At 57.7% G+C, this 12,806-nt stretch overlaps 1 protein-coding gene across 8 annotated transcripts in view; it reads left to right on the top strand.

Moving 5' to 3' along the window:
- CLPB (ClpB homolog, mitochondrial AAA ATPase chaperonin) overlaps positions 1–12,806 on the top strand; it is a 253,530-nt gene that overhangs the window by 216,198 nt on the left and 24,526 nt on the right. For all 8 annotated transcript variants that reach the window (XM_021102297.1, XM_021102300.1, XM_021102295.1 and 5 more), the window contains one exon: positions 9,305–9,419. In XM_021102297.1, coding sequence (XP_020957956.1) covers positions 9,305–9,419 — 115 coding nt within the window. The remainder of the gene's footprint in view (positions 1–9,304; positions 9,420–12,806) is intronic.

The raw sequence follows: 12,806 nt of genomic DNA, 5'->3' as shown, positions 1-12,806 counted from the left end.
GAAATGCCTCAGTGTCAGCCACGTCGGGGCAAGGCTAGGGTCCCCAGGGACGGAGGGCCAGTTGCGTCGTCTGTGCCGGTCAGATCCCTCTGGACCACAGAGAGCAGCAGCAGATGCTTCCTTTGGGGTGGACTGAACTCTAAGAATCTGTGCAGAGAGGGGCAGGAAGGGGGCAGGAGGAGCTGTGCTGTGAGAGGAGGCCAAAGGCAGTGGGCGTCTGGCGGAGAGAGGAGCCTGCACGTAGGCACAGGGGCGCCGTGGCTGGGAGGAGAGGCAGCCGGGACGGAGCGGGTTCACGGCTGCAGGAGGAGCGCCCTCCCAGGGCGGCGGCTCCGGGGAGCAGCTGCCGCTCGCAGCTGGAAGAGCACTCAGAGCCAGCCCGGGGCTCTGTCCCCTCTCAGCGGGAAGACCGTTGCTCTGTCGTCACCTCCGGACACTCGGGCTCTGTCGGATCTGGTTGTTCTCCTTCCGGATGTCCAGCTGTCCACTGAGCTCCTCCCGATGGCTCTGCAGTCCCTCACATGGTACCCAGTGAGCCCCCTCGGCCCTCCCAGGCGGCAGCGGCGTGGTCTTCGTCTCCCTTGCTCGGCATCCCCGTGTGCACACGTCCTTCCGCACTGCTTTTTATCCCCCGGCTGGCACACGCCGCCTCTTGGGAAGTGTGAGGAGCTTTCAGGGGAAGGACACTGCGTTAAGCTGCATGGTCTCGCCCTGCTTCTCACTGGACTTAGGTCACATGGCAGCGCCAGGACGACTTGGGTCTGGAGGGTGCCCCAGCCAGAGACCTCGCCTGCTGGCTCTTGGTCTAGACTCGGGTCACCGCCACTCCGGTCTTATCCTCGTCCCCTTCTATCCCCCACCCCCAGCTCGGCTTCTTCCCCTTGCACCTACCTCTCTGTAGTCAGACATGTGCTCTCCGTAGGAAATCTGTAGTTATGAAACTCATCTGTCCCGTTACGGAAAATTCAGAAAGGAAGATGGAGAGGATTAACTAATTGAGTGCGTGTTTGTGAATGCTCTCCGTGTGCCGGGCTCCGGGCTAGGCGAGAAGAGGACAGGTGGGAGCTCACAGTCTGGGGCGGAGGCAGGTGGTCGTGAACACGACACCACTGAGTCATCAGCCCTAGCAGAGCCCAGGGACTGTGGAAACCCAAGGTGGCTTCTAATCCTGCACGGGAGATCAGGGAAGGCCTCCTGGAAGAGATGTCAGCTGAGCTGAATGGCTGTTAAAAGCAGTTTAAGGAGTTCCCGTCGTGGCGCAGTGGTTAACGAATCCGACTCGGAACCATGAGGTTGCAGGTTCGGTCCCTGCCCTTGCTCAGTGGGTTGACGATCCGGCGTTGCCGTGAGCTGTGCTGTAGGTTGCAGACGCGGCTCGGATCCCGCGTTGCTGTGGCTCTGGCGTAGGCTGGCGGCTACAGCTCCGATTCGACCCCTAGCCTGGGAACTTCCATATGCCGCTGGAGCGGCCCTAGAAATGGCAAAAAAAAAAAAAAAAAAAAAAAAAAAAAAAAAAGCAGTTTAGCCCTACTGCCTCTACCTAACTGCTGTCAGTGTTTTTAATTACTTATAATGATGTAGGTACAATTTATCAAGTGCCTCTAGGTGCTCTAATACATGTTTTATACCGGGTGCTTTTATAGTCTTTCTAATCCTGTAACGAGTCTATGAAGCAGATTTTATTACCCCCATTTTACAGATGAGAAAACTGAAGGTGAAAGAAAGCAGGTGACCTGAAATCAAGTTTTTATAAGTAACTATTGGACTATGAATCAGGTTTCCTCTTACGATACTACATGTGCCGTTTCTAGACCATATCTGTATATTTTTATGTAAGTGGCCTTTTTTCTTCCTTTTTTTTGGACCACAACTGCAGCATGCAGAAGTTCCTGGGCCAGGGATCGAACCTGTGCCATGGCAGTGACAATGCTGGCTCTTTAACCGCCAGGCCAGCAGGAACCTAGTTGATAGCCTGCTGTATATACCAGGGGCTCTCAAACTGGCACCCTGTTTTATTGTTCTATTTTGCCAACTCAGAGTTTCTCTCAAATGCAAGTGAAACGCCCTAGAGGTCGGGGCCCAGACTCCCGGCCACGGGCCCCGTCTCCTGTCGTGTCACATGCTTGCCTGTCAGACATTTGTATTTCCTACTTGGTCCTGAAGGCGGTTGAGGAAGGACCCCCAGCTCCCTATTTGGAATCTGCTTTTTTTTTTTTTTTTAACTTATTATTTCTTGATGATTTTCCCACCTTAGCATTATCTGTAAACCTAATTTTTCGTTTTATTCTGCCTTTTCAAATGGGTCACTTATCAAAGAATCTGTTACCTCCAGTGGCCTGAATGATTTTCCAATCACACCTGGTTTGCTCGGCTCTCTCGTCATTTCTGTGTGTGCGGAAGCCTCGTTCGGCCCCCTTCGAAGATGCGGGGCGGTGAAGGCCAGCTCCTCCGTGCCGCACTGGCCGGCGGTGGAGAGGATGGGAGGCGGTTCTCTCAGCTCTGATACCTGCCTACTGACCTGTGCCCCGGAAAGGCTCCACGCCGTCTGTGGGACTCCAAGGTCACCTCCAGGCAGAAGGGACAGAGCGGGCTTCGTAGAGAAGGTGGCCCATGCTCTCACTTTGAAGGATTTCAGTGGCTAGAGACCTTGGTACCTAGAGCTTAGACCGTTTTCACATCTTAACTGAGCAACGAAGGAGAGGTAGAAATATATCTCTGTGCGCACGATGGCAGATAAAACAAAAATATGGGGCGCTAGCCCGTGATGAATATTCAGCTGAGGGGGACATGCGGGTGCCAGCCCACGTCTCCGCTCCCAGATCCTCACTCCACCGAGACTCAGCAGGAATTTATTGCTCGTTTTAATCACACCCAGAGAATGAATTGGCAGGAATATTAGGCACATAAGCCTATCGTATATATTTTATTTGCATATCCCGGTGACAGAATCACAAACACGTGTCCTGTCTCTGTGCTGTTTCATCTGCTTGAGGGGCAGCCGGGGATGCACTGGTCCCCTGGGCTGCGAGCCTGGGTGCTCCCTTCGGCTCTGCAGGAAGCCGTCAGCAAAGAAGGGGTGAGGTGCACGGGAGGGCGAGAGGCTTACTTGCGCTCCTGGCCTGGGGTGAAGAGGGGCCCCTTCCCTGCCTTGCCCAGCCTGCTCCCTGCATCGCACCTTATCTCAAGTGCCTGGGTGCCAGGCCCGGAGCGGGTGACAGCACCGTCAGACCTTCATTGCAGGGCCAGACACGGCGCTCCGTGCTTTATGGGGCAAGCTTGTATGTTCTCTTTTTCTTTTAACTTCTTAAGTTTTTATTGAAATGTAAGGTGCACCTATCATAAGTACACAGCTTACTGTATTTTCACAAACTGAATGTACCTGCTCAAGAACTAGACTGTTAGCACAGTTCGCATTGTGGCGCGGCGGAAACGAATCTGACTAGGAACCCTGAGGTTGTGGGTTCGATCCCTGGCCTCGCTCATGGGTTGCAGTGGCAGTGGTATAGGCTGGCAGCTCTAGCTCCAAATTGATCCCTAGCCTGGGAACCTCCGTAGGCTGAGGGTGTGGCCCTAAAAAGCAAAAAAAAAAAAAGGAAAGAAAAGAAATAGACTATTTCAAGCACCTGTTTGTATCATACTCCCTTCCGTTCACTACCCACCCCTCAAGGGTAAGCGTCGCCCCGATTGATTTCACCTCTATTTTTACATGATTTGGAAAAGAGTGCAGTGACTTGCCATAAGCCCTCACCGAGATGACCGGCTGTTGACGTTTTATCACACGGGCTTTATTGCTTATGTGTGTATATAAATCAGAGAGAGGGGGAATTTTTCTGAACCGTTTGAGAGAATTAAGTTATGCCTTTGGTACCCCTACATACTTGTATAAATTTCCTAAAAGACAAAAGACATTTTCTTACATAACCTCAGGCCAGTCCTCAAAGTCAAAGTGTTTATATTGACATCAGCTCATCTATAGATGACACTCAGATTTCAACAGTTGTCCCAATAATCCTTTTTACAAGAAAAGAAAATGCTGGATGCGAAGTTGGATTCAGTTGTCATGTCTCTTTAGTCGCCTTTACTCTGGACTCTGGACTGGTTCTTCGGTCTCTCTTTGGTGACTTCAGCTTCTAACCAGTACAAGCTGGTGGTTCTGTACACCGCCCGCAGTTGGGGTTTGTCTCATGTCCTTAGATTCAACTCAGGTTGTGCGTTTCCGGCAAGAACACCCTCTGGTGTTCATTTTCCAAAAATTCGTGAGGACACCCCGTGCTAAAGGTGGAAACACGTAGTCGGTGCTTGAAGTTTCGTCCCCCTCAGTAGGCTCTGAGCTCCCCAAAGGCGGGAGCAGGTCTTGTCGTTTCTCTGGGTGGAGAGGTGGCGCTGGAGTCAGACTGCAGGGTCGGCCTTCTGCCCTCATCACTTGCTCCAGGGAGCCCTGTCCGACGGCAGGGGAGGAGATGCTCTGAACTCCAGCGACCGCGGGGACTGGAACAGCTGGTTCCAAAGCCTGCGGGACTCATCAGCACACGGTCAAACCAGAGGCGAGGCTGGGCATTTGCGGAGGAACAGGGTATTTACGCAGTGTCCACGCCCCGCCGCCCAAGATCCCTGGTCGTTACAGAGGGAAAGTGCTGGTGGGGAGAGCCGCACGGACCCTCTAAGCCCGTGATGAAAATTAACTCCCAGCTGCAGGTCCATCGACGTCACGTGCCTCCCGAGGTGACACTGAGGACACAGTCCATTTTCTGACTTTAGCCACGCCCAGCTCCGCATAGCCTTCCCTCGCCGTCTCGTCTCTGCATCAGCCCGGCTGTTTGCCGACAGGACACCGGGTCTGATGGGATGGAGTCTTTCCTCGGAGGGGATGTGGGCTCCAGGTGCTGGTTCAGGAGACTTTCAGGTCCGCTGGACACCCCCTCGTCCCCCAGTCTCCTCTCCCATCTGCTCTGTGTCTCCCAGTCGTCTCTGTCCCTGCCCGGCCCCAGGGCATGGTAGATGCCCTGACTGAGACATAACCGGGGCTTGGGGCACATCGGAGTCTGAGCAGCCAGTGGGCTCTGTGCCCTCCCCGCCCACGGAGGCCAGCTGCAGCTTGGCCCCTCTTCTCTGCCCCCCTCACACCTGTCCCGCTCTTCTCACTCCGCCTCCCATCCCTGCCGGGAACACAGGGATGGGAACACAGTGCCAGGCTCCTTATCAGGCCTGTTCCCTGAGGAATGCCCAGCAGTAGGGGTGCTGCCGTACCCCGCAGAACCACTCAGCCCCGCCACCCACCTCCTAGCAAGCTCGGCTAGGCTTCGTCCCAGCCTCCCAGCCCTTTCCTGTAAATGCACTCCCAGCCAGGAGGGTGCCATAGTAAATGAGGAATGATGGAAACCAGGGGCTGCGATTATCCAGCCGAGATGCAGCAAGAGGAGCTGGTCGCTGCTGGCTCCGGGTGAGGGCTTCGGAAGCTAATTGCATGTGGCTTTTATTAAGAAGGTCACTCCCCCACTCCCGCTCTCCTGGGTGGCCGCCTCCTAGCGCCCGTCAGCCCAGTACCTCTGCTTCTGCAGGCTGGGTCACCTGCCCTGTCCCCTCCTCTGGTGGAAGCCTGTCCAAGCAGGGCCTTGATCTCAGTCCCCGTAGCCTTCCTCCCCATCTCGAGAAGCCAAGAGTAGCAGTAGCCTGTGTGCATGGAGCCCTGCCACCGTGGGTGCTTTCTCCCCTCCTCTGCCCTCTCCCCCACCTGGGATGCATACAGGCCAGGTGCTTTCTCCCTTCCTCTGGCCTCTCCCCCAGGTAGGATGCATACAGGCCAGGTGTTTTCTTTCCCTGGGCTCTTCCACTGGCTGGCTTTTCACCAGCCTGAACTCTGAGCTAACGCCTTAAAAAGTCATTCACTCATTCAACATCACTTTTTAACACGAACTCTGCTAATAAGCACTCGGAAAAGGGTGTGAAACAGTATCCTCCTACCTGGTTTAATCCCATGTACTTGTTTTATCAAAAAGTCTGATCCAGTTCCAGAAATTTTTTGATTAGATAATGTGGGGCTTCTGGCCGGGAGGGAGTATGCTGGCATCATTGACTTTAGGCCGTAGGTTGACTTTAGGCCATAGGTTGACTTTTCCCCGGCCCACATAGAAAGCACCTGAGAAAGCCGGGTCACAGTGTCCCCTCTCCCCATGGACGTCAAGAACCCCTTCCCCTTGCCCAAGAAAGTAACAGGAATGTAGCTAACCTACACTCGTGAGACTGAGGAGGAGTTACAGGAAGTAGAAATGCTGCCTGAAGAAGACCAGGAGGCCCTGGTGGCCGCACCCAAACCTGCAGAGTGGCGGGCAGAGCTTAGAGGTAGCCATCTCTCTGTGTCGGAAATCGGCAGGCCGAGCTGGGCCACCGCAGGCCATAGGACCCTCAAGAGCCACGCTGGGGCAGTGGGGACATCCAGGTGGCCTTGGCTCCTGGCCTCCGTGTGAGCCAGAGCAGCTCTTCTCCTTGTATTTGGGGCTCCGTGCAGATTAAATCAGTTGGAAGAGTCCCAGCACCAAAACAAAAACAAAGCAATGCACTGGTTAATCAGTTACCAGAACGCAGCAAAGAGACGTTGCACTGATCAAAGGCTTGCCAAGGGCCAGGTCCTAGGCTGGCCCCTGGAGTCTGTCACACAGCCACCTCTCTGCCTGTGAATTTGCCGTGTACCAGACACCAACCAGGAGCTTCGTACTTGTCATCTCACTTAGCCCCCAGCAGCACCTCACAGAGACCTTGCGAGGCAGGGGTGAGTACGCTGCCCATGTTCGAGGCGAGGAAACTGAAGTCCAGAGAGGTGGATTCGCTTCCCCGGGTCAGCTGGCTGGTACTGACAGGGGTGAGGTCCAAGTCAGGTCTTTCCGGAGCGGAGCTGCTGCTTTCTGCCACACAGTGTCCCCCCCGGTGAACCAGAGAGGAGTCAAGCTTCAGATGGGGGCAACTAAGAATTGAGGTACTGTGCCTGGCAGCCAGCAGCCGTTCCCCAAACGGTAGTTAGCGTGTCCGGTTGGCAACATGTATTGACTCCCGTGAGCCAGGCCCGGGGCTGGGCACCAGAACTGTGGGATGCGTAAAACGTGGTCTTTATCACTGGGACCTCACATGTCAAGTCAGGAGACGTAAACAGGCAGGGAAACAGGTGCCTTGGAAGTCCCGGGGCCGGGGGCCGGCGTGATGCCTTAGCTGGCTCCTTGGACAGTGGCGTATTTAAGCTGAGGTCGCCAGGGCACTTGGAGGTCGCGGGACTAGAGGAGACGTTTGTGGGGAGGGAGCAGCGTGAGCAAAAGGCCCAGGGCGGGGGACCCATCACGGAGGCAGAGGGAGCAAACAGACCCCGTGAGCCCGCGGAGGCTGGCCTCCGTCTGAGCCCGTCTGACTGCAGCCGGCCAGGCTGCCAGCCGGTGCCCTGCCAGCCGGTATGTGTGCGGCTCAGCATCGGAGCCTTCCAGCCCAGTGGGCCCGTGTGCGGGGAGGAGGAGGCGGCGGCAGATAGATGGCTGGAGTCGGCAGAGCCTGCTGATGTATGTGGCGCCTGAGGGAGCAGCCCGGTGACGCGCTGGATTCCAGCCGGCAAGCGGCGCTCCGCTGGGATCGGTGCCGAATTATTGCTCCATATGAAACCCCGGGACGGATGGGAGCTTTCAGTTACAGGCTGATAGCAACAGCCAAAATTGGATTGTTTGCTATTTATTTTTTTTAACTTCTGTCAAGGTCACTACCGTAACAGGAAAACCCTGCCTAAGCAGCAGGTGTTCTTCGTCCACTCGGCCCAGAAGAGCAATCTGCAGCCACACCTTCTGTGACAGGGCCTCACCGTGGCAGTTCACTTTCGAGAAAGCTGTCAGCGTGACAGGGCCTAGGGGAAAGAAGCCCTGGGTCTTTCTGCCCCCCCCCACCCCCCACCCCCACAAATGCGTTGTCATCAGACCTGTGGGCTCGGCCCTCCCTGCCTGGTGCTCCAGCCCTTTCAGGCCACCTGCCTTCCAGAAGCGTCCCGTGCTTTGGGCATCCTTCCCTCTCTTAGTCCTCCACCTCCCCGTCTGGTTGTCATTCCCTGTTTGTATCTGTCATCAACTTCGCGTTTGCAAACATTCCCTAGCTGCCTGCACTGTGCCAGGACCTGTGCCAGGCATAGCAGTGAGTAAACAGCAGTGCCTGTCTCCGGGGGGTGCATGACTGAGTAGGAAGACAGAGTTGCAGCTATGCAACAAACTTGTTCTCAGGAAACTTCTTTGGTGACAGGTACAGGGCTCGAAATGGGCACACGCGCTGTGGAACCACGAGGAAAATGACCGATTCTGCCTGAGAATGTTTGGGCAGAGGCTACCTCACCTCCCCGGCCCAGCCTTGTGCTCTCTGAGGGCACGGCCTGGCTCTCCTCCCTCCCAGCGCAACCAAGCCTAGGCTTTGCCTTCTGCCTTTTCCAAAGTGGACCAAACCAGAGGCCAGACCCACACCAGGCGTGCACGTCATCTGAACTTCCCAGGGGACAGAGTCTAATCCTCCTGCCCCTGCCCCTTTCACGGCAGCCCGGGCCGGGGCACATGTCAGGGCAGCCACTGAAGAGTGTGTTTCATTGAAATGCAGCATCATTGAAGTGCAGGGTGTTCATAGCTCTTTTCAAGAGGATACGTGGAGGAGTTCCCATCGTGGCTCAGCAGCAATGAGCCTGACTCGCATCCATGAGGACGCGGGTCTGATCCCTGGCCTCGCTGAGTGGGTTAAGGATCTGGTGTTGCCGTGAGCTGTGCTGTAGGTCGCCAGTGGCTGGGATCTCGAGTCCCTGTGGCTTGGCTGTGGTCTAGGCTGGCAGCTGTAGCTCTGATTTAACCTTAGCCTGGGAACTTCCATATGCCGAGGGTGTGACCCTAGAAAAGACCAAAAAAGTAAAAAAAAAAAAAAAAAAAAAAGTACGTGGAAAAGGAAAGGAACCTGTTTGTAAGCACTCGGTGCCTGCCAGCCGTGACCCTAGGCGCGTTCTGTCCATCGTCATATTTAATCCCCAACTTACAGGGGACAAACCGAGGCAAAGCCTGGCTCTAGGTAATAGACGCGTCTTGTAAGCGATAGAGCTGGGTTCAAATCAACCCTTCCGTTGGGCTCCAGAGGCAAGGCTCGGTCTACTGGCAGCACGTATTTCACTAGCAGGGGAGCCAGCACCCTGAGCGGTGGGCGCCCAGGGTAAGGGGATGAGGTGAGGCGTGGTACGAGGGTCGGGAGCCAGAGCCCCAGACCCGGGCTGGGGCGAACAGGAACCGAGGACCCACGGAGCGCTCTCTTCCCGCAGTACCAGGAGAAGCAGCGCAAGCGCGAGGCTGAGGAGCGGCGCCGCTTTCCCCTGGAGCAGCGGCTGAAGGAGCACATCATTGGCCAGGAGAGCGCCATCGCCGCCGTGGGGGCCGGTGAGTGCCACGCGCGGCCCGCGACAGGGCGGTGAGGCCCGCGGTGTCCCTGCTGGGGAGGAGCCTCGGGAGCTCCCCGCGCGCGGCGGCTGAGCTCGGCCTGTGCGCCAGGCAGAGGTCTGCGCTCTCTGCACGCGCCGCGTCCTCTCATCCTTACGGCCTCCCGATCCGGCTGAGCCCATTCGTTCCCCGTCTTCCAGATGAGGACTTGGAGACAGTCACTGGCTCCAGGCTGCTTCCTACGCGTCCCCTTTAGCTCTGACCTTCATCCTGTCCACTGCCCCCGCCCCACCCCCAGTTTTCCGGGGAGGGGGGAACTGGGACCCTGCGAGGAGCAGGAGCCTGCCCGTCACTGGTGATGCAGCAGGGGAGCTGGAACTAGCCCTTCCGTCTCCTTCGGTCTCCCAGCCCTGGCCTCTGCCACACCTCAGTATAATTTGTCAGCAACTGGCTCACTTTTAGGAAAAACATCCCGAACAAGTCTTGAGAGCCTTCTTCTCCACAGGGGAAGCTCTCATGTCCCATCCTTTGAGCCCTGGGGGCTGGGCCGCCTCTTGGTGTGACCCCTCATCTGATACCCTCCTGCCCACGCTCCCCACTGGCTCGTTGATAAAACCGAGGTTCCGCTTGGGCGCGTGAGTCCCTGGGGGCAACCTCAGGCAGGTGAGGCAAGGGCTGGAGGCCCACGCCCGGCCCTGCCAAGGGCCTTTCCCCACGGCAGTGGTTCTCCCAGTGGACCCGCGGCACCAGCCTTCTCCGGGAACTGTTAGAGATGCAGGCCTGAGCCTCACCCAGGTCTGTGGGATCAGAAGCTCCGGCAGCAGGGCCCACAAGCCTGTGTTTTAACAGGCCCTTTAGGCAGTCTGCTGCTCAGTGCAAGTTGAAAAACCCCTGCCCTGCAGTGTCTCCGTCCGTCCCACTCGCGTTTTGCGTCTAACACCGCATCGGGTCCCACGGGCGCGGCCCAGCCCCTCCAGGGCCAGCACCGGCCCTGCTCACTGGTGAAGGAGACGTGAGACAGAGGTAGCGGTGTCCCTCTGGAACATTCTGGGGTGGCATGGTCAGCCCTAGGAAACCAATTAGAGGGGTCATCAAGCAGTGTAGGCATCGCCCCCGTGACACACCGAGCCGAGCCTGATCTCCAGCGGCTTCACTAACCAGTGGGACTCATGCGAGTCGTGAGCCGCTGGATGGGAACCTGACCATCCCCGGCTAAACGGAGCCGTAGCCCAGCGCAGCTTCACCAGCTGGAGGGCGGAGGGCAGAGGGCTGCCTGCAGGCGCATGCGGGAGTCAGGACGAGCTTACAGAAGGCCTGCTGCTCAGGCCCACGCCGAGCCAGGCTGCGCTTTGGGGTCTGGATACAGAAGCCACCCTCAGCCACGACCTGGGAGGTGGCAGCCCCACTGCTTGGCCAAGGCCATGTCTGCGCTAGAGGGAGGGAGCCCGTGGGAGACAGGTGACCCGGCGGAGATCTGGGGACGCATATCTGCCGGAGGCTCCGGTCCGCTTGGGGCAGGAACCGCGGCCGCCGGCGTGGTGGTTTCCCTCCGCTCCCCATGCGGCCCCCTCTCTCCCAGCAGTGGCCTCTCCTCTGACCCGTTTCTCACCAGCCTCTCAGGCCCGTGAGGTAGGAGGCTCCCAAGAGTAGCTGGGGGAAGAGGGAGGAGGCCATCCAGACGCAGGGAGTCCAGTCCGCCGGGGCTCAGGGAGCAGGTGGAGCGCTCACCAGCTGTGCAGCTCCGGCCACTCGCCCACGCCCCGGGCAGCCAGGCCCAGCACTGGAGGGCCGGGAAGCATGGGCTCTTGCCAGGGTGTTCCAGACGGCGCTCCGTAAAACCTCATCCCCGCCCCCGCGCTGGTTACCGTCTGGCTCAGCCACTGCTCTGTAGGTCAGGCCCACAGCAATTTCCTTCAGCCCAGGACTGAGCCTCGGTCCCGGGTCCAGGCTGGCCTCTCGCCTGGTCCCACACCAGCCCCTGCCACACTGCCCTTGCCGCTCCTTGCCGTAGGCCCAGGGCAGGAGTCAGTCCCACTCCCCGCCTCCCAGGGGCCGTCAGAGTGTCTGTCCGCCGAGTGCTTTCTTCCACCCACAGCTCCGTCCTGTCATCCAAACGCGTCTCAGATCAGGAAGGCCCTGCCCTGTGCCCTGCGGTGTGTAGGCTGATCCTGTGATGGCTCCTGTGATGCTAGAGAAGCCCCAGAGGCCGTGGGGGCCTGGGCCGTGGGGGCTGCTGCCTTCTCTTCCATTCGCAAGGCGGCGAATGGGTGCCCTCCTTGCCGGCAGCCCTGCAGATTGTGTTCAGCTGCCGGCTCAGGCGAGGCGCGAGACGCCCTCTGGGCAGGAACCTGGCGGGCAGGCAGCAGCCACTGCCTCAGGTTCTCCAGATGAGCAGGTGTCCCGGGGGAGGCAGGTCTCAAGGTCGGCCAGGCCTCCCTGGGGCCTCTAGACTAGTGCCGGATGTGTGCTGGGCACTGGCTGGGTGAGCCTGGCACCCCAGGGGTACCATGAGGATGGGCAGCCAGAGAAGTGCCGCAGAATGAATTGATTTGATAAATGGCCATTTATTACCCTCACGAATTGGCTGAAACCAATTTCGGTCACATCAACCCCTGGTAAGTGCTGGGATATTGATTTGTGCAAAGTAATACAGGGAATTTATCAGCGTGAGCCCCAGCTGCAGGGCTTCCAGCGGGGCCGGCGCACCGTTACCGCCTTACAAATGGAGAGGACGAAGCACCACCCCTCAGCTCAGGCCTCCTGGCCTCTCTGGTCTTCTGGGGTCACTGGAGCCAAAGCAGGGCCAGCCTGCAGACCACAAGCCAGAGTGCTGACGTTGACAGCGAGACTCCTTCCAGAATCCAGAGCTGTTCTCCCTCATGGTGGCGGGGGGGTTGGGGGCAGACCTCTCAGGAGCTCAGAGCCCCTGTGCCCACATCCTCAGAGAGGTGGCCCGCTGTCTGCTCAGCCTGGGCAGAGCTGGACTCCGCCCCCTGTGTTCCTGTCTCGGGAAAGAACCAGTCCCTGGTCTCCTGAGCAGAAAGGTGGACATTTCATCGGTCCTTCCCTCCCCCTCAGCCCTTAGAGCCCTCAGATTCTGCCCTTCTACCTCTCAAATGGGTCGCAAACCCAGCCTCTCCCTGTGTTCCTAGGACCACTGGCCCAGCTCAGGACCTCAGCATCTCCCTTCTGAACCACGCAGTGGCCTTCTCTCTGCTCTGTCTGCCTCTTTTTCTTCCCCTAAAGTCATTTCTCCCAGCTGGAACCACCTTTATTAAGTGGGGGCAAAAAAAAAAAAAAAAAAAAAAAAAAAAAAAAAACTATGTCTAAAACCTTCGGGTGGCTGCCCTGGCCTGGCGTACAGCCCCCCAGCCCCGCTCACAGCGG

Source organism: Sus scrofa, chromosome 9, assembly GCF_000003025.6.
Source record: "Sus scrofa isolate TJ Tabasco breed Duroc chromosome 9, Sscrofa11.1, whole genome shotgun sequence".
Lineage (NCBI taxonomy): Eukaryota > Metazoa > Chordata > Mammalia > Artiodactyla > Suidae > Sus > Sus scrofa.
Note: the sequence above shows the minus strand (reverse complement) of the source record. Positions and strands in the feature narration are given on the sequence as shown.